A 22,747-nucleotide genomic window follows, 5' to 3' on the forward strand; every position below is an offset into this window, starting at 1 on the left:
ACCTCTCCTAGGTTCATCAAGCATTCACGCCCGAGGCAAGAAGGAGGCGCGGCGGTTACGCGTACACAAACAATGACTGGGTCGGGTCGATGACTCTGGTATTAAACCGTGCAGGTGTAACAGTTTCCTTACAGACGAGTACGCCTTGGAATTGTAGCCTCTACAATCATACACAGACAGTCACAAACAAACGGCATCTAATTCTAAACACATATCTAACCTTCTTGACGAAGGTAATTACAGGACAGTTGGGACTGAGCACCAATTGCAATAGCCTCTACCAGGCTCCACAGGTAGCTTGAAAATAATAGAAATTGGCCAAATAGACGGATAACATGCCAGAAGTGATGGTCCGCCAAAGAATTTACAGTTTGCGACCTTTGGCGGACCATCTTCTCTGGCATGTGATCCGTCTATTTTGCCAATTTCTACTATTTTTCCAGCGACCTGTGGAGCCTGGTAGAGGCTATTGCAATTGGTGCTCAGTCTCCAACTGTTCTGTAATTACCTTCATCAAGAAAGGAAAGCATTATAAGCAAAGTGATTTCGAACCAGTTAGATATGAGTTTTACATGCCATTTGTTTGTGTCGGTCTGTGAATGATTGTGTTTTTGTCTGTGTGTCTGTTGACGGCATAACTATTGAATCTGTGGATGGATCGTTATAATATTTGGTATGTGGGTAGGTAGGGGTCGAATAAACGAAGATGAAATTCGATTATGGGTCTCGTTTTCTATATATTCATTTATCTATTTCTGTCATATTTTACAAGGCTAGCTCAAACGTTAACCAAAAAATTATCGCCAAAGTGCCGTGCCTTCAATTCTCAACATGGTTCAGTGCACTTCAGTTGGACCATGAATTATTAATCTAGAGACTTGTAGGCCTAGTGAAAGACAACAAACAGGGGTGTGGCATGGAATTGACATGCTATGTGGAAGAAAAAGAGAGACATGTGTGATGATGCAGGAGACGGAAGGGGCGCCAAGCCTCAGGATAATTACCTGCTTTATATCATTGGCTTAATGCTTTGGTCACATTTCCAATCCTGGGCCCGACCGGGCACCTTGTGGGAACGAAAAATATGATATAAAGGACAACACACGACACAAAACGTAAAAAAATACTCCTAATTAATAACCATATAATGTGTATTTTCTTGATGTACGTTTTAATTTTTCGTTTTCGCAAACAGCCCGGCCGGGTCCCGGATTGGAAATGGGACCAAGGCATTACTCTGCTCTCTATGTGCACGTTCTTCCGTGGCCTACGGAGAGAGCCGAGTAAAGCTTAAAAAGGCTGGCACCCAGGCTGGTACGTTAATACTTCGAGTATTGAATTTTGATTCCACCAGGTAACATGATCGACAGCATTTTTCAATGAATAGAAACCCCCTGAGGACAGTAAGATAAGTTCCGAACGTGTAACTCAATGAAATGAATGATTGTACTGATATCGATTCGTGGATACATGTCATACATGGAGAAACATTGCACATGGATCGCAGCAGCTAATGAATCCCCTCGACCGCAACAAAAAATTTATTTTACAGATTTCGAAATCATACATAGCCCCGCCACGGATAACCTCCAAGATCATTACGTTGTTTCACTAGTTCTGTGTCGAAAGCGACAACGGTGTCTAGATTTCCCATTTTGACGTCACTTCCGTCCTTTGACACCGCCTTCCCCCAGTAAGATGAAGTTTTAATAGTCGTCAGACTGCTTCAGAGTACAGTGAACTCAAACAGGGTGTAATACCATGAATCAAAGGTTAGAGGTAGGCTGACGATCGCGTGGCGAGGCGATTTCCGTGACAGCACCACTGATCGAGGACGTAGAAGACCGACAGACCAGGATATGCTATATGTATCACCTTTTTTTCTTTCAATTATTCTTTGAATGTTTTTCGCGCTCAACCAGTAGCGTATCAACAAAAGTTCTACTTGTATTTAACAAGCCACACCAGACTGGTTTGTTTAGAGCCATAGAGTCATACTCTCTTCGACAATGGTGGCATTTCTATAAATCCCTCTTGAATGGGACACTAAATAGCTAGAACTCAAGCTTTAGTCCTTAACCCAAACGGTGTACAGAAAGCCCTTGTCGCGGGTGATTTTAAGGGTATACGTGTACATTGTTTTCCGTGGTAACGCCCTGCTGTCGTCGATTAAGGAACTAGCTCCTAAATTTAGAATGCCCAAGGGCACGGCAAATATCAAATACCAGTAATTAGGCCTGTTTGGCGGGAGATTCGTGCCATCCGAGGAGACCCGGCCACCCAACCCTGTAACAGATAGAAAATTGGCGCCAAAACTACCGAAGATTCAAACAAGTTTGTAAACACACAGTCACACAGCAGAGAAAATGGAACTGAACTCAGTTCTAGCGTACAATACAAAACATGTTTTTTCCGTGAATTGCAGCAAAACTGCCATAGTGTTTACGCCATACATTTTCAATGCGAGTCATTGTCCTGGCTGTTTTTGACGATTGGACGGTGGAGATCGTTCGCAACGTTAACTTCCACCGGACAACCACCTTTCAATTCAGTAGCCTGAAAGTCAGCTGATCATGAAAACCAGCTAGAAGTTGGGCTATCTACGCAGGACTGTAGCCACCAAAACCACCAACAATAAAATAACAACTGCAATGGTAACGTTACGCCAAAGTAATTGTCTGAACCAAAGCCCAGTTTGACTGAACTTTCGGACAAGACGGATTCCAATTGCAGAATGAGACAGCCGCCCTACATGTACCTGTGGCGAGGGCTGACACTCGCCGTCGGAACCTCCATCGCCATCTGGGCGTATTACCTTTTCTCGTGTGTAGACCTGTCCAACAGCGTGAAGAAGGCAGAGCTGTCGCCAAACGTCTCCAACAGGTGAGGGCAATTTTCTTTGTTGTTCCTTCAACACGTATTTTAGGTACTAGGCTGCCACTTGCTGACTTTATTGTGTGTGTGTGTGTGTGTGTGTGTGTGTGCGTATGTTAGTCTTTGTATGTGTGTTTGTCTGTGTCCGTCTGTCTGTGTGTGTGTGTGTGTGTGTGTGTGTATGTGTCTGTGTGTCCGTGTGTGTGTGTGTGTGTAGGTGTATGCATGTGTGTGTATGTGTATCTGTGTGTGTGTGTGTGCGCGCGCGCACGTGTGTGTGTGTTTGTGTGTCTGACTGTGTGTGTACATAGCATAACTTTAGAAGTTGTGTTAATATTTGGTAGGTAGGGGGCGGCAAAACGAATGACACGAATGTGATTCCTCACACCGAAATCAATCGGTTTGAAACCTCCGCGGGCCCTCTACATCCACGGAATTGTATTTTTATGGCCAAAGCATCTAAACTAACGTTTCGTACGCAAATTTGTTTGTCACGTTTCAAGCGGAATATCACTCATCTGCCGGTGGGGCCCGTTGGAGGATCGATCCGTGGAGTCGGTATCTGCTCGCGGTGACGCCCCGAGGAAGACTTGCAGGAAGAAGACGAACTTCGTGTTCATCAAGGTGCACAAGGCGGGCGGGACGGCCATGTGTCAGCTGTTCTTCAGGTTCGGGCTGCGGCACCGCCTCAACTTCGTCCTGCCAAACGGCAGTAGCGATACCACGTGGTTCAACCTAGGTACTGTAAATGCATTTAACTTCGCGTGGTTTTTATTTCGCACTAAGGCGAAAATGGAGTGTTCGTGTTGGTTTTAAGTTTGCGGCAGCACTATTGTCACATAATGCTACAGTATTGGACCAAAATGTACGCGATGGTTTAAATTCGCGGTGAAACGGTCGCCACAAAAACCGCGAACATAAAACAACCGTGAACATTTCTGCATTTACAGTATTATGATGAGTTCCTCTTTTTCACTTTTTCACTTTCCATTGTTCATTGTTTAAACTGCGCATGCACAGTAAGATGCATCGTGGGTTGTATTTCAAAGTTGACGGACCCTTGGACGTAAAGAAGATACTACTACGTCTCCACATGTGTTAAGCACAGTGTAGAAGTTTGGGGTCTTTAGCTTTGGATACATATTGCCGATAATGCATATCGATGCGCATACGCACTTAAAACCGTGAGCCATCTTATAACTGTTTGTTGCTGCTCCAGGCTGGCCGCACCCGCTGAAGGAAGGACAGTACATGAGGCGCATCAACGACGAGCCCTTCAACATCCTCACCAACCACGCCGTCTACAGCCGAGACGTCTTCCGGAGGATCATGCCGAACGACACGGCGTACCTGGCCATCTTACGGGAACCGTTCAGGTGAGAAGGCCGGTGAAGAACTACACGTCGAAAAGTGATATCTACCAATAATGATGCATTCCAGATAAGTCCGATATTGCCTGCTTTATCCAATGAACGGTACCGATGTCCTGAGAATAGTTTTCCCGTGTGTATATCTTCAAGGGTTTCGTCATCACTTCCCTGTATGTCGACCCCATGCTTAAAAGCAACTGTTTGAGACGATGTGACTTGCTGTAATTAAAGGTTGTTCCATCTGGGAGCTAAATCAACGTACCTTTATGAGATCTTTTGCACATTTGTCCTGAGCATGGTTATGGCTTTTTGGTTATAGATTACGATAATGTTAGGATAAGGTTTGGTAGCTTTCTTTGGAACTGCAATTGAGATTTTATTTTTGAAAACACGCCTTTTAAACATCACTGGCTTTCACAAATCCTTACAGTACGTGCATTTGAAACTTCTTGAAATATGACCCGGTTACAATCTAGCGATTTTACTTTTGTCATTAATTTCATCTAGTCATTTGAAGTCGGCGATGAACTACTATAATTTACCGGGGAAGTATAGGCTGCCCCGTAAAGATGCAATCACGGCGTTTCTAAGACGACCGAGCTTCTACGAGCGTCCCTACCGAAGCAGAAGGAGGCAGCGGTTTTCGCACACGAACCTGATGGCTCATGACATGGGGATAAAGTTTTCGGCACGCTTAGATACCGAGGTAAGCGGGCAGTCACTTGTGCATTTTCTTGTTGGTTTTGGTAAAGTTTGCGGTGAATAAATTGTTTCAACTTTAACCCACCGTTGTGCAGCCTGGCATGGGTCGCCTATTGACCTTCCTTGCATAGCGGACTACCCTTGGCATACTATTCACTCTATTTGGCCAAGTTCTACTATTTTCCCAGCGATCCGTGGAGCCTGGTAGAGGCTAGAAAAATGTGTCATCGAATCTACAATATGTCACTGGATTTTTAAAAAAAGTATCGTTGAATCTAAAAAATGTATCGTCTAATTAAAAAAAGATGTATCGTTGAATCTAAAAAAAATATTTAATGTCCGTTGAATTTCTAAATTTGTATTTTTCGCCCAGTATGTGGAGAGATATGTGACTCGGCTGAACCGCGAGTTCCTGCTAGTCCTGATCCTGGAGTACCTTGACGAGTCGCTAGTCCTGCTGAAGAGGTACATGTGCTGGGACATGGAGGACATCCTCTATAAGAAAATCTACTCTGGAAAGTAAGAACAAGGATAAAGCCAGATATTTACGACGTTTCTTTAACACGTAATCTTTTCAGACCATGTGTGGATGGTGCAGAAGTATACAGACAGAGCTCTATTGAGGATGTAGTGTGTTTGTCGAGATTGTCTTTGAAATAAATAAATTGTTTTAACAGCGAGCAGATTATTATTGGAATGAGCAGAGCACTTTGGACTAATGCTGGCCGTTTACAGCTTAATTATAAGGGTACATATCCAATATTTTGTGAAACACTTCTCTGATACACAACGGATCCTAATGACTCCCAGCGGGAAAATGTTTCGTTGAAAATGAAAAAAATTCAAGATTTTTTCTGAATATCTCAAGATTGTGTGATGAATCTTGAGATTTTATGAGACAATCTTGAGATTCTATGAGACAATCTTGAGATTCCATGAGACAATCTTGATATTTTACGAGACAATTTTGATTTATTTTAACTGCAGCTATGATCTAAAACACGTCACTGCTACCCCAGAACTGAGACAGAAACACGAGAAGTGGAGTAAAGCAGACTACATTCTGTACCGACACTTCAACAGGTCGCTCTGGACGAAAATTAACCGGGAAGGACAGGACTTCTGGGCAGAGGTACGGGGGTACACTGTAGCGTTATCCTTTGTTTGCTTGCATCGCCTAAAGGGTAAACCACAATCTCCAAGCAAATCTATCGGTGGCAAGGCAGTATCAAAAGTGCCAACCAGTATCCAAAGGGTTGGCCTTTGGGATACGGGTTGGTCATTTTGATACTGCCTTGCCACCGATAGATCTGCTTGGAGATTAGTAAACCATGCTATGGTGTGACATACCAGTGTTGCATAGTCAAAGTGCAAGCCTGGACTGTAAGGTTTGAGTACGAGTAACTCACACCGGGATGGATCAGTACTCTTTTCGATATGTGTGATGGGCTCTTTACGTGCTCCTGGTGTGGCTCTTATAAATGCTCATGGGCAGAGTGAGGAAACTTGTGTAAAGCTCCTTTCCCAAGGGCACGATATTGGGACCTGCCAGGGATTCGTACCAAGAGCCTCTAGATTGTCAGTAAGATATTACCTGTATGAATGCCCCAACCCTAACCACAAGGCATACGATGACGTAGAATGACGTAGGTAGTTCCCAATGAGTAAACAACTTTGTATTCGCCCTCCCCAGGTACGTACGTTCAAGGACATGCACGCGCGGATCACTGGATTCTGCAGAACCGGCGAGGGGAGGGAAAACCAGACCGCGCGCCTGGTGTTCGACCAGACGCCGTGGAACCAGCGGGTCCACATCGACTACGAGTTCTGTCGACTCCTCCGGTCTGGATATGCACCGATGAGGCACCAGGCTCACGTCATACGCAAAAGTAGACTACAAGGTCTTCGCAATACCGGTATCTGAACTCTTGTATACCATACATGACCCGTATCATTAAACAGTATGGGCAGTGACCTGTTTTCTGTAAATGTACAAGATACGCTCATAATAATATAACGTTGTTAACTATTGTCTGTCTTACCTATTTTAATATGCCAGATTTAAGGTTGAACGTACGATATTTGACGATATTACGCGGCCTGTCGTAAATGGTTTTTATGATAATACATTGGTTTTGAATTCAGTGGCAACACTTCGACATCCAATAAAGTGTAGTCAAAACTATAGTTAGGAAGCCAGTTTGCATGTCCAGACCTAACAGATGACAAATATCATCACTGTTTGATTGCATGTCCCAAATATTTTGATATGCATAGCTCCCCATATACATGTTTATCATCTTATATACACAAACATTTCTCTGAAATGATTCAAATATCAAATTCTAAAACATATGGACATGTGACAACCCTTGTATTGAACATATTGGAAAATATATATGAAATAATTCCTAAAAGTTAGAAATCCCACCAATATTACACATACCGCATCCCATACGATTTTGTATAGTAGCTAAGCCTTTCCCTGTATCTTTTCATTGCAACTAGTACGGTCAGTTTGATTTAATTACATGCTATTTAGTATGTACTTTAAGCTATTGATACAGTGTGAATTCCAATTACATGCTACTGATACAGTATGTACAGTACAGATACATTTTTTACATATTGTTGGCAATAAGATGAGTAATATAAGCCTAGTTGATATTGTCAGTAGCCAAAAGTAAGTCTGTGTTCACGTTAGTATAAAACAAGTCGAGTGAGAAATTTGATGACGCCTGAAGTATTTCCTGCTTAAAGCTACATGCAGTTTGTTCTGTTATATATTGATTTACGTGACAATGTAAATAAGAAAAAAATGTAAATGTTTTTTATTGTTCACTCCTTTTACCCGGAAAGCACAGCGCGGTACCGATGTTCTCTCAATACAGGGAGGGATTTACCCTGGGCGCCAGACTAGTACCGGGTCGCTAGCGATTTCCTACGGTGGCCAAAGGACAGTCAGCCCGCCCGGTCTTAATCAACGCTCCGGGGAGTTGATCCCGTGGGAGTGACCCGGCTAGAAATCCCCCGGTGCGCTAACTAGGGTTCTGCGGGCTGGGGTCTCTGTGCCGCCGAAGGAACTGACTACAAGGTACCGGCTAAAGGGAACCGGCCAAAAGGCCCGATAAACAGTCTGGAACCCAGGGTAGGAGGGATTTGGAAAACACCATTGTGTAGAAAGCTGGTCTAAAATGTTAGCCTGGAGTCCCGTCTTATTATCTTCTGTCTGCTAGCTTGGGTAGCGGACTAAAGCTAATAAGGATGGACTCCGATCCAGGATACTAAAATGTGTGGCCAGAGACTTGCTCCTGTGTCACTGTGTAGCATTGCGATGTAGGGAAGTTAAGACATGATTTGGCAATGTCAACTAACGTTACGTGTGGTGCCACTCAACAGTCGCCATTTTTGGGTGCTGCGGTACCACGCCTAGTTGACACGAAAACCATGTCGAACGAACCTAACTCAGAAACGTTAGACAACCTAATGCTAGGGTCACATTTCCAATCAGGGGCCCTTTTGGGAACGAAAAGTATGATATAAAAGACAACAAAAGCACAAAACGTACTCTAGATTATTCAAGAGCATAGCTTGTGCAAATCTATTGACACACACTTTGATTCTTCGTTTCCGCAAACAGCCCGGCCGGGCCCCGGTTAGGAAATGTGACCCTAGCATAAGACGGCTCCAATTAAGATTCTTTACCAATTTTGTACCAAATGGTGTTGAACAAAATTCAACCCGTTTTAAAATCATCTCAGCACCGCGCCGTGCCTTAACTGACTACTCATCAGTTTAGTAGATGTTATCTTTAAGCTCTTTCACAGAAGACGAAGCTTTCCCTGTCCGGAGCTTGTATCATTCTGTTCTCTTGTTTCATGTCTTCTCCCGTCCATCCAACTTTGAAGTTCTGGACAATCTGCATAAAAATATCATCACCATCAACTTATACAATATTGATTGGTTAGTAGCCGGCAGAACTAAAACGGTGATACATTTTCTGACGCTATACTTAAGATATGGTAGAATAAGATTTAAAAATAAGGGAAAGAAAAGAAATAAAAGGAAGGAAAAGACAAAATACACGTTATACACATACACGTTCACATCAGACGCTCAAGCTCTGATTTCATTCCCAACGAAACAGTCCGTTGCAGAACGAACCAACTGCCGGTTAGCTGTAAAATCACCTACTCAGGACGCCATCAAACTGATTTTATCGGAACCCAACCCGTCATGGAAGCGACCTAGAGGTCGCCCTAGAGGAAGATAGGAAGACCAGATCTTCAACACGCTCCAGGAGATGGGGATCACCAGAACCCACCGGAGGGTCCATGCTGAGAGCAGACCAGCCTGGCGAGCCCTATGCATGTCTGCAGCCGCCATGCATTAGACACTGATGCCTGCGAACGATTAATTGATTGCTCAAGCTCGTGTCATTAAAAGAACCTACCCTGATCAATCCAAGATGCAGCTCTTGTTCTGCAAAACGACGGCCTGTGGAAGGAATCAAGAAGGACAAGATAAATACGATATTCAGTAAAACAATATCACTGAAATCTACTCAAGTGCACTTAGTTAATACATAACAAGATTCCGGGACAGTCCTGTATAAATTCCAGAAAAATTTCACTAAAATTCAGGAAAACTTTAGGGAAAGTCCAGGAAAATCCGTACCGATGCACATCCTCGGTCCGTAGCCGAACGGCAGGAGGGTGAACGGTTGGACGCCGCTCGACTCGTCATCACGGAGCCATCTTTCCGGTTTGAAGACTTCCGGTTCCGGATAGTATTCCGGAAGAGAGCTGATGACGTCATAAGCCATTAAGATAATCGTCTGAAGAAAGGTATATAGTACAGCATCGATGAACAAGACATTTTGTTTAGAATGCCAAAAATTTTTGTTGTTGGTGAATTTGTAGCTTATAACGTTAGTACTGTAATTGCAGAAATTATCGCGGTGGTTTTATGTTCACCGCGAACGTAAAACCACCGCGAACATATTTTTTTAATACAGTAGCAGTATGTGACTAAAGCGCCGCCGCGACAACACTCCATTTCCGCCTTGACATGAAGTAGAAACAAACGAGTACTACCTGCAAGCGTGTGACATTGATGATAATGTCCTTGATTTCGAATTCTGACACTAACCAATGGATTATGTCAATTAGTCCACGTGACCTACACCATTGGCAATATGAATGAAAGAATGTCATCGTAGAAAGAGGTGGCCGGAAGTTGTTTTTTGTATGTACCGTTTTCCTTGTTGTGTCAAAATACAGTTCGGTTACAAACACCATTAGTATATTGCGTACCAAAACAGATGATATTTCACTTTGATAAAGCATTTTACATTGAGAACGATGGTCAGAATTTACTTCTTTCAAAGTGACAGACACATTTCACATATTACATCTCTAGATTATTGATGTAGTTTAATGCTTCATCAGACTGACATACCTTCGCAGGGACGACATACCCCGACAACACGATGTCTCGGTCCAGACTTCTAGTGTTGCTGGCAACAGTTGGATAAACCCTGAAAAAAATTCGAGACGAAACAAGGATTAAGGTGAATATACGGAAGCTAAGGAAGCTTGATTAATCGGACTAAGTGGAGAGGATTGAAGAAAGACTGATTGCGGCTGCAGGATGTTCCAACAACAGCAGCAGAAAACAGTGAACTAGTACTACTATATGTTCAGTTGCATCTAAATGTATCGACGTTTTCGCATAGTGATTTGTGTGTTTCACATAAAATTCAAAGGAATTTCACAAACTTCGTGCGAATGCTTACTAAAAGGCACCCTGTAGAAGGCCATTCAATGCAACGGGTTACGTGTGAGTAAGCCCTGAACAACGCATCTCATCACCCGAACTACAGACGAGAAACATCACTGTGAGTGAGGACTAAACAGGGTATCTCACTGGATTCGCGGCACGTTAGCGACCTCACTGCGACCTAACTAGACCCTTCATTTTATATTGTACTTTGAATAGAATAGAAGACGAATGTCATTTTGTGGTAGAATGTGGATTATATACCAAAGAAAGAAATGAACTGTATAAGCTTGTAGAAAACCTATTTCCCTACTTCACACATTTAAGTACTGTACAAAAATTCATATTCCTAATGCGACTAGACAAACCTCCCATTGAAAAACACGTCTGTTCTTTTATATCTACTATAACCGAAAAGCGAGGAGAAGTAGAATTTATCTAATGATAGTCATATTCTTTTATATCCGTTAACTGTACTTTTTTGTTGTTGTTGTGACCCGTACTTAGCCAAGTGTGGCAGAATTGTGCAATAAAGGTCTTCATTCATTATAATGGAAATATCATGCAAACAATCACAAGTATGACCAAAAAGACAACAAAACATACGAAGCATAAAAAGAATCGTTTTTTTTTTATCGATGGAATTCGCTGAGCCCTCTATCAAACGGCTCGCGGTTGCAGCGAGGTCATCAACCTCTGGTGCAGGTCTTCTGAGACATTTGCTTAATCGATTTTTGGCGATTTTGTTGTTGTTATCAAACAAACAAAATTCCCAAAAAATCGATATTTCAAAATATCCGCGTTGACACGCGTCATTCTTTAAGTATTATTATCATGTACATTCCTGCAAAGTTATATTGATGAACATCGAAGCACAAGCCAAGGAGAGCGTTTTTTCTAAAAAACGGGCGTGGCCTTATAAATCTTGATGACGTAATCATGACATCATACTAATTTGCAAACATTATCAACTTGCTATAAGATGCTACCTGAAAAAAATTAAGGTTGAGGAAGGTTTATAAGGCTTAAGAAAGGTTTTTTTCAAAAACACCCCAAAATTCCTCAGCCACCCTTTAACAATACCTTAACTTACCCGTTACGAGAAGCAAGAGTTGCGTATGTGTACCTGTGCGTTTCCTTCACCACGGCTCGAAGGTAGTGCATCTTGTTCAGCATCTTATCGTCTACGGGCTGTCCGGCTGGAACCACCTCCATGATCTCTTGGTAAAGTTTCTCCTGAGCTTCGGGATTTTTTGCCAGGGAGAAGAGGTTGAACATCAAGGTGTTCCCTGTCTGAAATAGATTAAATAAATAAACAGAGGGATGAATGAATGAATGAATGAATGAAGAGAGATAGATAAAGAAAATAGTTCAACATCTGAAAAAAACACGAGCTTTTGGCAGGTGATCAGTAGTTACAAGACTTTGATTTTGGAACATAGCAGTAAACTATAAAACTTTCCATCGATATCTACCATAACTTAAATCATTCTGATGATGTTGTCGCTGGCGAGCGACAAAAACGTAATTTACCCACCAGGGCCCCTGTTTGCAAATGTAACCAAGGCATAAGATATGTCGTAAGATGTGTCAAAATAGAGATCGCGTCATCGCGATCTGTCAGAATCGCCTTTAGCAATCGCGTGTTGCAGAGCGTTCGGCTTAGAACCAGGTGGTCCCGGGTTCGAATCCTGTCGTCATGTCACCGATATTGTGCCCTTGGCAATTTGGAAGGGCACGAATTTCCCCCAGGTGTGAATGGGTACCTGACTTGGCCGAATAGCAGCCGCCCAGACTCTTGCGACAGTTCCACAAAATGCAAGTGTGGAGCAAATATGCATCTGTAGCCCGTGTGTATCATGTGATTGCAGATCTGCAACAATTGGGACTACAAAGCCTTCCATTGTACGAATAATTTCTGACCAATAAACACCCCGACCAATCGAACCACGTGAATCGCATTGAAACTCAGATTCGTATCAGCCATTTCCCGACAAATCACGTTCTAACTTGCGTTAACGACTACATCTGACGAAACAAACTCTCCAGTGAGATGGTGGAAGGTGTCAGCTTTCAAAAGACGTTTTCAGATTGACAATTTTGGCACTTTGGAAGTGATTGAATCCATCCGCGATTTACCTTCTAGTTTATACTTACTACTTTTCTCTAAACGTTAAATCGCGGGCGGATTCAATCACTTCCAAAGTGCCAAAATTGTCAATCTGAAAACGTCTTTTGGAAGCTGACACCTTCCACCATCTCACTGGCGAGTTTGTTATGTCAGATGTAGTCGTTAACGCAGGTTAGAAAGCGATTTGTCGGGTCATGGCTGATACGAATCTGAGTTTCAATGCGATTCACGTGGTTCGATTGGCCGGGGTGATAAAAAAGACCAGGCACTCTGTCGACAGGGGTGGCGCTAAGAATCTCTGTGTACAGAAACTCGCGATCTCTACCATTATATATATACCGTGTCTATTGCGCCAGCCAAGAGCCCCACGGCCATGCCCATGGCCTCCTCGAACGTGACGTCTTTCCTGGATAGGAGGCTCAGCATGAAGTCCGTGTCCGACGCGGCGGGCTTCCCGTCTTCTGGCTTGCATGTGTCAGCCAGTTTTTCCTTCAGCAGCTTGTTAGCAACTCTGAGGTTTGACGCCAATTCAAATAAATGGAAACAAGGGTGAATGAAGTTGTAGTGAATGTTGTATGAACTTTCATTTCACAATGTTTATGAAGGCTCCAGCAAATAAACAACCACAAAATTTACCTCCTGGTTTTGAGGGGTTGGCTACCGCTTAAGCCTAAGTAGTGGAAGGCTTGCTGAAATCGTGATTTAGTCACTACGTATAGAATACAACACGGTACGTAAACATGCCGTACTGACCAAGAGTGATACACCGTGTCGTATTTACGTCATTATGTCATACCCACCCGAAAAATGCACACATTTCAATGCGGAATGCACCAAATTGAAGGTGAGAAAATATACATCAATTCCAACGTCCGAATTTTCAAAATTTCGACAGCCACCCTCGGCCGCGGTGCAAGTTTTTGTTGTTGTTCTTTCTATGCATAGCCCCAGTCCTCAGCTTAGCAGCTGGGCTGTCAGTTATTACTTGACAGGACGCTGTCGTACAGCACTGATGTGGGCGTTATTGGGTTCGCCGAATGCTACCTGACGGGACTGAATCACAAGGGTCTGGAGGCTGCCATTTTGGCGCCATGGTGACCTCAATACGACAATAGACAGGTGCGGCCTTTGAATAGTGAACTGTATGATTTTGAACCACTCACACCGGGAAGAACTCCTACTCTTTTCGATAAGTGTGGTGGGATCTTTAACGTGCTCGAGGTGTGGCTCTCCTAAAACACGGGACCTCCACTTAACGTCCTATCCGAGGGACGTCCCTAACCGAGGCTAGGTACTCATTTACACTTGAGTGAAGTGAGGAAAGTTGTGTAAAGTGCCTTTCCCAAGGGCACAGCATCGGGGCATATCGGTGGGTTCGAATCCGCAACCTCTCGATTGTGGGCGAAACACCTTACCGATTGCGCCATACGATGCCACATAACAAGTGAAGCGAGTTCGAATCAGTCGATGAAAGTCAGGGCAATACGACTTCCACGCCAGGGCAATACCGTGAATATAGGGCCCTTTCACACTTTTGCGGATATGCAAGTCCGCATGAGTTGCGTATTAACATGTTTTTGGTTTAGGTTGACTTTGCAGCCGAAGAAGTCATTTCTTTAGTGTGATAACTAGACTGCTCAACGGTGGGTCAAAGTAGTAAAAAACTTCCTCCCCGCAAAATGTACTTAAACCAAAAAATGTTACTGCGCAACTCATGCGGACTTGACAGCCTCCCCCCCCCAAAAAAAAATATATTAACGGTTCTGAGTGGAAAATGTGCTAGATTTTGGCACATCGGCACCCAAATCCGTAGTGTGTTTTTGGCACACAGTTTGAAAGGTTAGCCGAATAGGCTCGGTGGGCGTCACTCCACCGTCCGGGAAGGTAGTGTAAAGTGCCTTTCCCAAGGGCACAACGCCGGAGCATGGTGAGTATCGAACTCGGGACCTATTGACTCCGAGTTCAACGCTCTAACCGTTACGCCACGCCAACGTCACAAGTATGACATAAAGGCTAATACTTACAATCGGAACTGGTCAATGGCCTTCTCAAACTTCCTCCACGTCGGTGTTCTGATGTACTTGTACAGACCGACTGCGGACTGCTCCAGCTTGACCAGTGACCTGAAGAAGTCGCTGACCCCGTCAATCATCATCTGTGCGTCGGAACCCGGTTCAAGGTCATCCAAGGTCAGACAGCCGAGCCGCTTGTCCAGCACAACCACGCTGATCGCTGAAATAGGTCGGCGAAATGTAAATTTAGATTTAAGAAAAAAAAAAAACTAGAGACAACATTTGCAAGCAAACGCAAGATATTTCACCCCATCTCCCTCCCATGCAAAACTGGACTCTTCTAAAACCATCTCTGTGCAAAAAAAGGAGCATTCCAAAATAGCTTATGTCCAAAATTGTAATTATTGAAAATCCATTCCAGCCCGAGTTGTCTCGATTCGACCACATATACAAGAATGCAAAGAAGAACTCTTCTAAAGGAACCCCCATGCATAATGACTCATTCTAAAAACACCTCCTTGTGCGAATATAATACAAGCTTCCAGATACCAAATTTCAGGTTCGTTGGTTTAGATACTGCAGGCAAAAATGTAAATCTTTGGTCTACAACTGTTCCAAATAGCGCAAAATGAATCATGTTGAAGCAATGAATGGCAAAAGTGGCTATACGTCCACACCCCGGTACTAAATTTCCTTACCTTTGGCATTGAGTGAAATATGAAAATGATCTAATCAAAGAGTTGAAATACCCCAAAAGGTCGGTACGAAACGTGCCAAGAAGAACTACCTAGTTCATAAGGTAGTTCTTCTTGGCAAAAACGTTCTTTTCATACTCACACTCGAGCGCCCATCTGTACACGTAGTTGGTGAAGTTGTGAACTTGACCTCCGCTCTCTTCCTTCTCTGCCAGAGCCCTGATGACGTCAACCAGGTCCCTACAGACGTCATCCTGCAGAGAGGCGTACGCACCGACAGTCTTGGGCCGCATCATGTCCTTCTGGACCGAGCTGCGCACACGATACCAATCTTTTCCGGTTCTGATGAATAGATAAAGAAGGAAAGAAAACCTGAGTTTGTTATCATTTCTAAAAAGTCTCTCTCTCTCTCTCTCTCTCTCTCTCTCTCTCTCTCTCTCTCTCTCTCTCTCTCTCTCTCTCTCTCTCTCTCCAAAGTCTGGATCTAAGTTTTTTCTATATATAATAGTTCTTGCCAGGATTTTTTACACTCCCCTCTCTCCTATTCTCCAAGCAGAGGTTTCGATTTGGGGAATAGTTGTGGTCGAAAAAGGGGAGAGTGTAAAAAAATCCTGGCCAAAACCTTTCCCCCCGATCGAAACCTCTGCTTGGAGAATAGATCTAAGGCACATTATTTTAGCTTGTCGAAACAATCGGTAACGATGATGAGTCACGATAATACCATGATCACACCAAAAACACACAAACACACTCAGAGTCAATTTGTGTGTGTGTGTCTGTGTGTGTGTGTGTGCGTGCGTGTGTGTGTGCGCGTCTGTGTTTCTGTGTGTGCGTGTGTGTGTGTGTGCGCGCGTGTGTGTGCGTGCGCGCGTATGTGTGTGTGTACGTGTGTGTGTCTGTGTGTGTCTGTGTGTGTGTGTGTGTGCGTGTGTGTGTTTGTCTGTGTGTGTGTGTGTGTCTGTGAGTGCGTGTGTGTGCGTTTGAGCGTACGTGTTTGCACAAGGGTCCTTCTACCAGTACGTACTGGTTTGCTAGTGTACATGGCGCATCCTTCAGTTCCACGTAAGTTCTGATGCTGTTGAACTGAACTGGCTCCGGATATCTCCCCTCGTTGCGGAACACCTTCTCGATATCCTTGGGATCGCTGATGACCACCAAGTCCATGGGACCGAGCTTCTCCCGGTAGATGCTCCCGTAGGTCTTCGTTCTCTCCCTGAATGACTCCAGGAATTTTGTCTTCAACGGAAATCGACCTGACAGGAATAATATTCATGCGATCAGTATCTTAGCAAGTAGATTCAAAGTCCTGTAAGGTTTTCATTGTGAACAGAGGGATTTAGAAAACCACACGATGTATTCTGTATCCGCTGAGGCATTACGACTCGTCACAGGGACTGAGGGTGATGAGGAATACACTATATTGTATTTAATTCATGTCATACCACCCCCCCCCACCCCAAAAAAAACACATCTCAAAGCGAATTGCGCCAAAAGTTGAGAGAGTCTTGTGTGCTTTAGGTTAACAAAAAATATGTAGCAACATCAATTCCAACCTCCGAATCCGGTATTTGAATTTTCGACGGCGGCGCAACTCTAATGAATTCGATGGAGGTCCGTGTGATAAAAGTAGAACTCTGTACGATAAACGAATGTTCTTGCCCTGTCCAGAACACCTATATCTAACTCTTTTGCGGCCTGACTATGACATCATCTTTTTATGTCATACCTGGGTCGAAAAAACGTTCGATACGGGTGTGCCGCAACATGTGATCATTTATATTATGTCATGCCTGGGCCTGATACGGGTGTTCCGGACCGTGTGATAAATATCCGGATCACATAGGGTTCGGAAGTGTTATCACACAGGCTTCCATAGAATATTTCGAACGCATTTCGAGCGCGCGCCGGTTGTGCGGCCGTCGGAAATTCGAATACCGGATTCGGAGATTGGAATCAATGTTGCTACAGTTTCTTGTTCGAGGACACAAAACTCCCTCAACTTCTGGCGCATTTTGCATTGAAATGTGTTTTCTCGGGTGGGTATGACCAAGGTATGACATAAATAGGCCTACGGCCGTCGGGCGATCCGACCCGCGGTCGGGCTGGGACCTCGGGTGATACGGAATGCCCCGTGTTGTATTACATATATACCACACGGGGTTTTACTTTTATCATATGGGCCTCCATAGAATATCTAGAATGCATTTCGAGCGCACCGAGTGCGCCGCTGTCGAAAATTCGAATACTGGATTCGGTCGTTCGAATTGCGGCTGTTACAATTCTTTGTTCGAGGACACCTACTTTTTTCAACTTATGGTGCATTTCGCATGGAATTGCGTGTTTTCTAGGGTGGACAGGACATAAATAGGATATGTATTATATTTCGCATCACCCTCTGTCCAAGCCCTCCCGCGGGTCGCAACGCCCTCAGACCATTGGCCGTCGAGTGATACGACCCGCGGTCGGGCAGGCACCTCGGGTGATACGGTATACATCGTGTTGTATTCTATATTATGTCATACCTGGTTAGTGAAAACGTTCGATACGGGTGTTCTGGACCGTGTGATAATTTTCCGTATCACACAGGGCTCTAAGTTGTATCACATGGGCTTCCATAGAATATTTAGAATGCATTTCGAGCGCGCCGGTTGCGCCGCCGTCGAAAATTCGAATACTGGATTCGGGAGTTATAATCAATGTTGTTATAGTTTTTTTGTTCGAGGACACAAAACTCCCCCAACTTCTGGTGCATTCCGCATGGATATGTGTGTTTTCTCGGGTGAATATGACATAGATAGAATATGTCACCCCGCGGTCGGGTGATACGGAATACCCCGTGTTGTATTCTATATTGATCAAAGGATTTACAAAACTCTGATACAAAACAAGTGAAAGGTGCCAAACATCTGCTTGGAGATCTGAGCTCCACCGGACCCTGATCGGGTGCCCCTGATTGGGTGAACTGAAGAGGGTGCCATGTGCCGGACATTCTTCTACTAACTTGAAATGAGGCCAAATGTTACAAACCAAACAACGCATGACATACATACGTGACAACCAAAGTCCATGAGTTATCCCGCGGGCCTGAACAGAACCCTGTGGATCAATAAACCAAGGACGGGACATTTACTTCGACCTGTTCTGAAAAGCATAAAAAAGCTTAACCGTCAGTCGCCATTATTGAAAACCTGGCGAGGGTGGTCATTCTTGTCCGTCAAGCGCTGATTTTGGCGGAGGTGTTCGAAATAGAACTGGGGGTATGGCTTCAGGATTGGTCTAATCTAAACGCTGAACGCCGCCATTTTGTCGCCTTTATCTGCGTCCTTGACCTAATAGCACACCGTTAAATCGTGGCTCTGTGTCAGACAATCAACAAACCTTTTCTAGCATCATTCAAAAATCAGCCCACTTTACTTTTCAAATACTTTTGGAAAGTATGTGAAAAAGAATATTGGGGTGAAATGTGAATCGTTATATTGAGATTTTGATCAGCCATCCTAAACGCTGAACGCCGCCATCTTGTCACTGTTATACGCGTCCTTCACCTATTTGCTCATTGTTTGTGAGCAAGGAGGCTAAAAATAGCTTTAACCTCTTTGGTCTGAAACAATCAACACCCCATTTCTGTCATTATGTTGAGCCCAACATACTGTTGGGCGCAACATATTGTTATGTTGAGCCCAACATACTGTTGGGCGCAACATATTGTTTTCTTATGGTTTCTTTCTCCTGTCAAATCTTGTAATCGACTCAGCTCGGTCGTCCCTGCACCAACTGAGCTGAAATTTGGTATACAGGTAGAGTGGGTAAATACCCTGGGAGGCTTTTTTAATTTTTTCGATATTGACCTTGAAAGTGATTTTATTGAGGTTTTTCTGACCAAAAACGTACATTTTGGCCTCCTGTGCTCTGGAAATACATCCAAATGACCTGAAATTTGCTATGGTGGTACATTGAACAAATATTTAAAGAATCCCATTCGCACTTTTGGCATACAACACTTCGAAAAACGATTTTAGAGGGTGTTTTTGGGAAGAAGATCGGCTATTTTCCTCATATGGGGTCACTGACCTATAGATACACCAAAAAGCAATTACTCAAACAACTGGATATGATTTTGGAAACGGTCAGACGTTTCAAGTAGCATCCACTACTTTTCGTCAGTGACTGTGAGTAAGATCAGTTGAACAGTAGGTTTATAACCACGAACTATGAATTGATATGCAAATAAGGAGAAGACAAATTTTTAGATAGTCCAATAGAAAGCAAATTAGACAACTCAAGACAAGGTTGAAGTAAAAGGGGATAATAGCTCCTATTGTTTTAATATAGTTGCCTTTCTAGTTCAAAATACTTTATTTTTCAGATACTTGCGTGATTCATATATCAGAAAAAATCTTCACAATAATTCCGATATTTTCCACTGAAAACAATAATATCACATGCTTTTAAGTGTTTCCATCACAGTCACATAAAGGTCACATTTATAAACCGGATAGTGTTGGCGACAAATTGCTCCCAATAGGGGGCCAATATTTGGGACTAGTTCGAAACTAGTTCGTGTCTAGTTCGCGTCCTGTCGCCAGTTGCCTTTCTTTCCTTTTTTTACTTTAAAAAATCGTCACTTCAGGTGACAGCGTTAATTGGAAACAACGTGGAAACAAGGCAACAGTGCAAAACAAGTAGGCGAATGTCATTTGCCAACTAGTCGCCAAAAAGCCGTGGCCGAGTGAGATAGGGTTTTACGTACCAAACGGGGTGTAGTCCAACGCCGTACCGATGAGGAAAAGACCCTTCGGCCCGGGAATCTCATCGAACGGCCGAGCGTCTGTTTCGATGGCAACGCTCTCTGCTACCCCGGTGCTCTGTGGACGGTAGCCCGGGTTGGTTGTTCTCAGGGCGGCCAGACTTCGTGCACCGCAAACACGGAACAAACTCTCTCGCTGTCCGACAACTCTCTGTAGCAAGGACATCTTGACGATCGACTCAACAGGTGTCTGAATGATCTGTAAGGCTGACCTCGACAGTTATAAAGTTATAAAGTTATGACGATAAAGATCGGGTGTTGTTTTCGCGTGGTGAGGTATGATGTCGCGATGTGATTGGCCCAGATTTTGTGGCCCGACTTTGACGAGCATTCTGAAGACGTGGCCCGACAAAGGTATCATGAGAAGGGTTTACGGAAATAGCTGAACTGTCTACCTGGCCTGTCTACAAAACCCTTGGCTGTCTACCCTTTTAGGCCACGTATGGGATTCAAAGGAGTCCTGGGAAGTTATTTTGCAATAGATAATAATTTTAAGAAGTAAAAATGAATACTTATTACAGTATACGAAAAAGTACCCACTAGTCCCGTGCGCTTCAAAAAAGCATTCAGTATTCTACTAAATTCCCCAGGTGATCCTCTATTTTCAAAATAATGAAATTAAACAACCTCAGCCTATGCCTGAATACAACGTACTTGACAAGGCCTGACAAAAGTAAGGTTGCACAAAGAATGTCATGGGGGCTAGGAACATTGTCTTGCTATATGTTCCTTTATATCTTAGTAACAACTGGCCTTCTGATTGTGCTTAGCCCCCCTCATTTATGCCAAAAAAATTCACGATGAAGGAAGTGGGTATATATGTACGTATAGGGAATACATGGGTAGGGTCTGTACGGATTTAGTGAGTTACATATTATTTCACAAAACACACCTTGTGTAATTCACCACCAGCGGAATTCTGTAAAAAGTCAGCTGATTATTTATTCATTGATACATGATTTAGTGGAAAAGAACACTCCCTCCTGGAGTGGACTCCTTTAAAGAAAAGAAAAGAACAAGAAGAAAGAACTGGGAATTCCAGATGTGCAAGGACTGGATGGAAGACACAGCACCTAGTGTTGCATTTCACTTTGTGTAATCGCCGACGTTAAAACAATACATACTATTTTGTTTACTACCTTTAGATATTACCAGGTGAATTCCCTATTTAGCCAATAAAATCACATCAAGGACGTCATAATTTCGTCATATTACGTCATAACGTCACCAAAATTCTAGGAATTATAAAACTTTACATAACCATCACTCCCTACAAATTTGGGAATGATACATCACACCGTTCAGAAGTTATGAGGCTGGGGCCGAATGAGTCCCCTCCCCCGTCCCAGATATCCCAAAAAAGCCCAGTCTGGATAGGGTCAGTGGCAGTACCCTGTATACCCTGTATATCCTGTGTTACGAGTTCTACGATTGTGTGGCAAAACATTATCCGACTATATCGACTGACCTCATTCTTCAACCCACCCCATCCCGGGGGTCGTTTAATAACACGCCAGCCTTTAATAACACGCTAGCCGAGATCGTTGGCACTTCACGAACGTGGCTTTCTTGCGGCGAGTCTTGTTTTCCATTGGTCGTTCTTGTAGTTCCGGGCCCGGAAAATTAATGAATAAATAAATATTCAATTTCGTGTATCAGGCCTTCCATTCCTGGTAAGAAGCCATACCACAACAGCAATAGTTTCACGGACTACCCTTCTGTACGACACGGCGGTAGCACGCTATAGAAATACCCTCAGAACAAGGCGTTCCCAGCAATAAAACAACTCAAGCTGGAGATTTGGACCAGATTTTAGCTCAGAAATCCGAATGGTTCTTGGGATATCGCCAACTTTGCACTTTGGCGCCCTGCATAGGTGTAGGCCCCGTACACGGCCTATCTGAGGGGCGGTTTAGTGGTCTCGCTATCTGGACAAATTTACTATTCTGGTTAATTTTTTGTTCTGAAAAGCGTTCATCGGTTCATAACGTTCTGAGTCATTTAGAGTCGGGTTTAGGTTTAGTTGCGCCAGAAAAAGGGGGGGGGGGGAGACGTGTCTCTGACCAATGCCACTTCCACGCCAAGTCCCATAGTTTCAGAATAGGGAGGCGCTTATAGTGACCGTTGCCATGGATACGACAGTTTGACGGTGAAAACAACTGGTGCATTCCAAGCGAACCAACGCCAATGGTTGATATAGCATGCAAATTCGGTGGTATATAACGTCGTTGGCCCGTTTTTGGCCAATTCCCGATGTGGTTCAAGGTAGTAGAACACAGTTTTCGGCCTATGGGGGTTTCTATATAGTTAAGGACCACGAAGTGACCGACATCGACGTGAATAAAATAATAATAGTAGGGTACCCTACAAAATCA

At 43.7% G+C, this 22,747-nt stretch overlaps 2 protein-coding genes across 2 annotated transcripts; one reads left to right on the top strand and one right to left on the bottom strand.

Moving 5' to 3' along the window:
- Positions 1-2,734: 2,734 nt before the first annotated feature.
- LOC136426617 (galactosylceramide sulfotransferase-like) lies at positions 2,735-7,734 on the top strand. Its single transcript, XM_066415299.1, has 7 exons — positions 2,735-2,883; positions 3,378-3,613; positions 4,094-4,250; positions 4,752-4,950; positions 5,320-5,465; positions 5,934-6,078; positions 6,640-7,734. The coding sequence occupies exons 1-7, from the start codon at positions 2,735-2,737 to the stop codon at positions 6,868-6,870; spliced, it is 1,263 nt and encodes a 420-aa protein (XP_066271396.1). The 3' UTR covers positions 6,871-7,734.
- A 793-nt stretch (positions 7,735-8,527) lies between these two features.
- Positions 8,528-20,551, bottom strand: LOC136423162 (cytochrome P450 10-like). The gene is made up of 10 exons (XM_066411213.1): positions 20,316-20,551; positions 16,590-16,818; positions 15,708-15,907; positions 14,883-15,090; positions 13,198-13,369; positions 11,854-12,020; positions 10,407-10,485; positions 9,624-9,783; positions 9,400-9,443; positions 8,528-8,865 (listed from the first exon to the last, which is right to left on the bottom strand). Exons 1-10 carry the CDS (start codon positions 20,536-20,538, stop codon positions 8,758-8,760), a joined length of 1,590 nt encoding a protein of 529 aa, XP_066267310.1. The 5' UTR covers positions 20,539-20,551; the 3' UTR covers positions 8,528-8,757.
- Positions 20,552-22,747: the final 2,196 nt, after the last annotated feature.

The sequence above is a fragment of the Branchiostoma lanceolatum genome, chromosome 1 (genome assembly GCF_035083965.1).
Source record: "Branchiostoma lanceolatum isolate klBraLanc5 chromosome 1, klBraLanc5.hap2, whole genome shotgun sequence".
Classification (NCBI taxonomy): domain Eukaryota; kingdom Metazoa; phylum Chordata; class Leptocardii; order Amphioxiformes; family Branchiostomatidae; genus Branchiostoma; species Branchiostoma lanceolatum.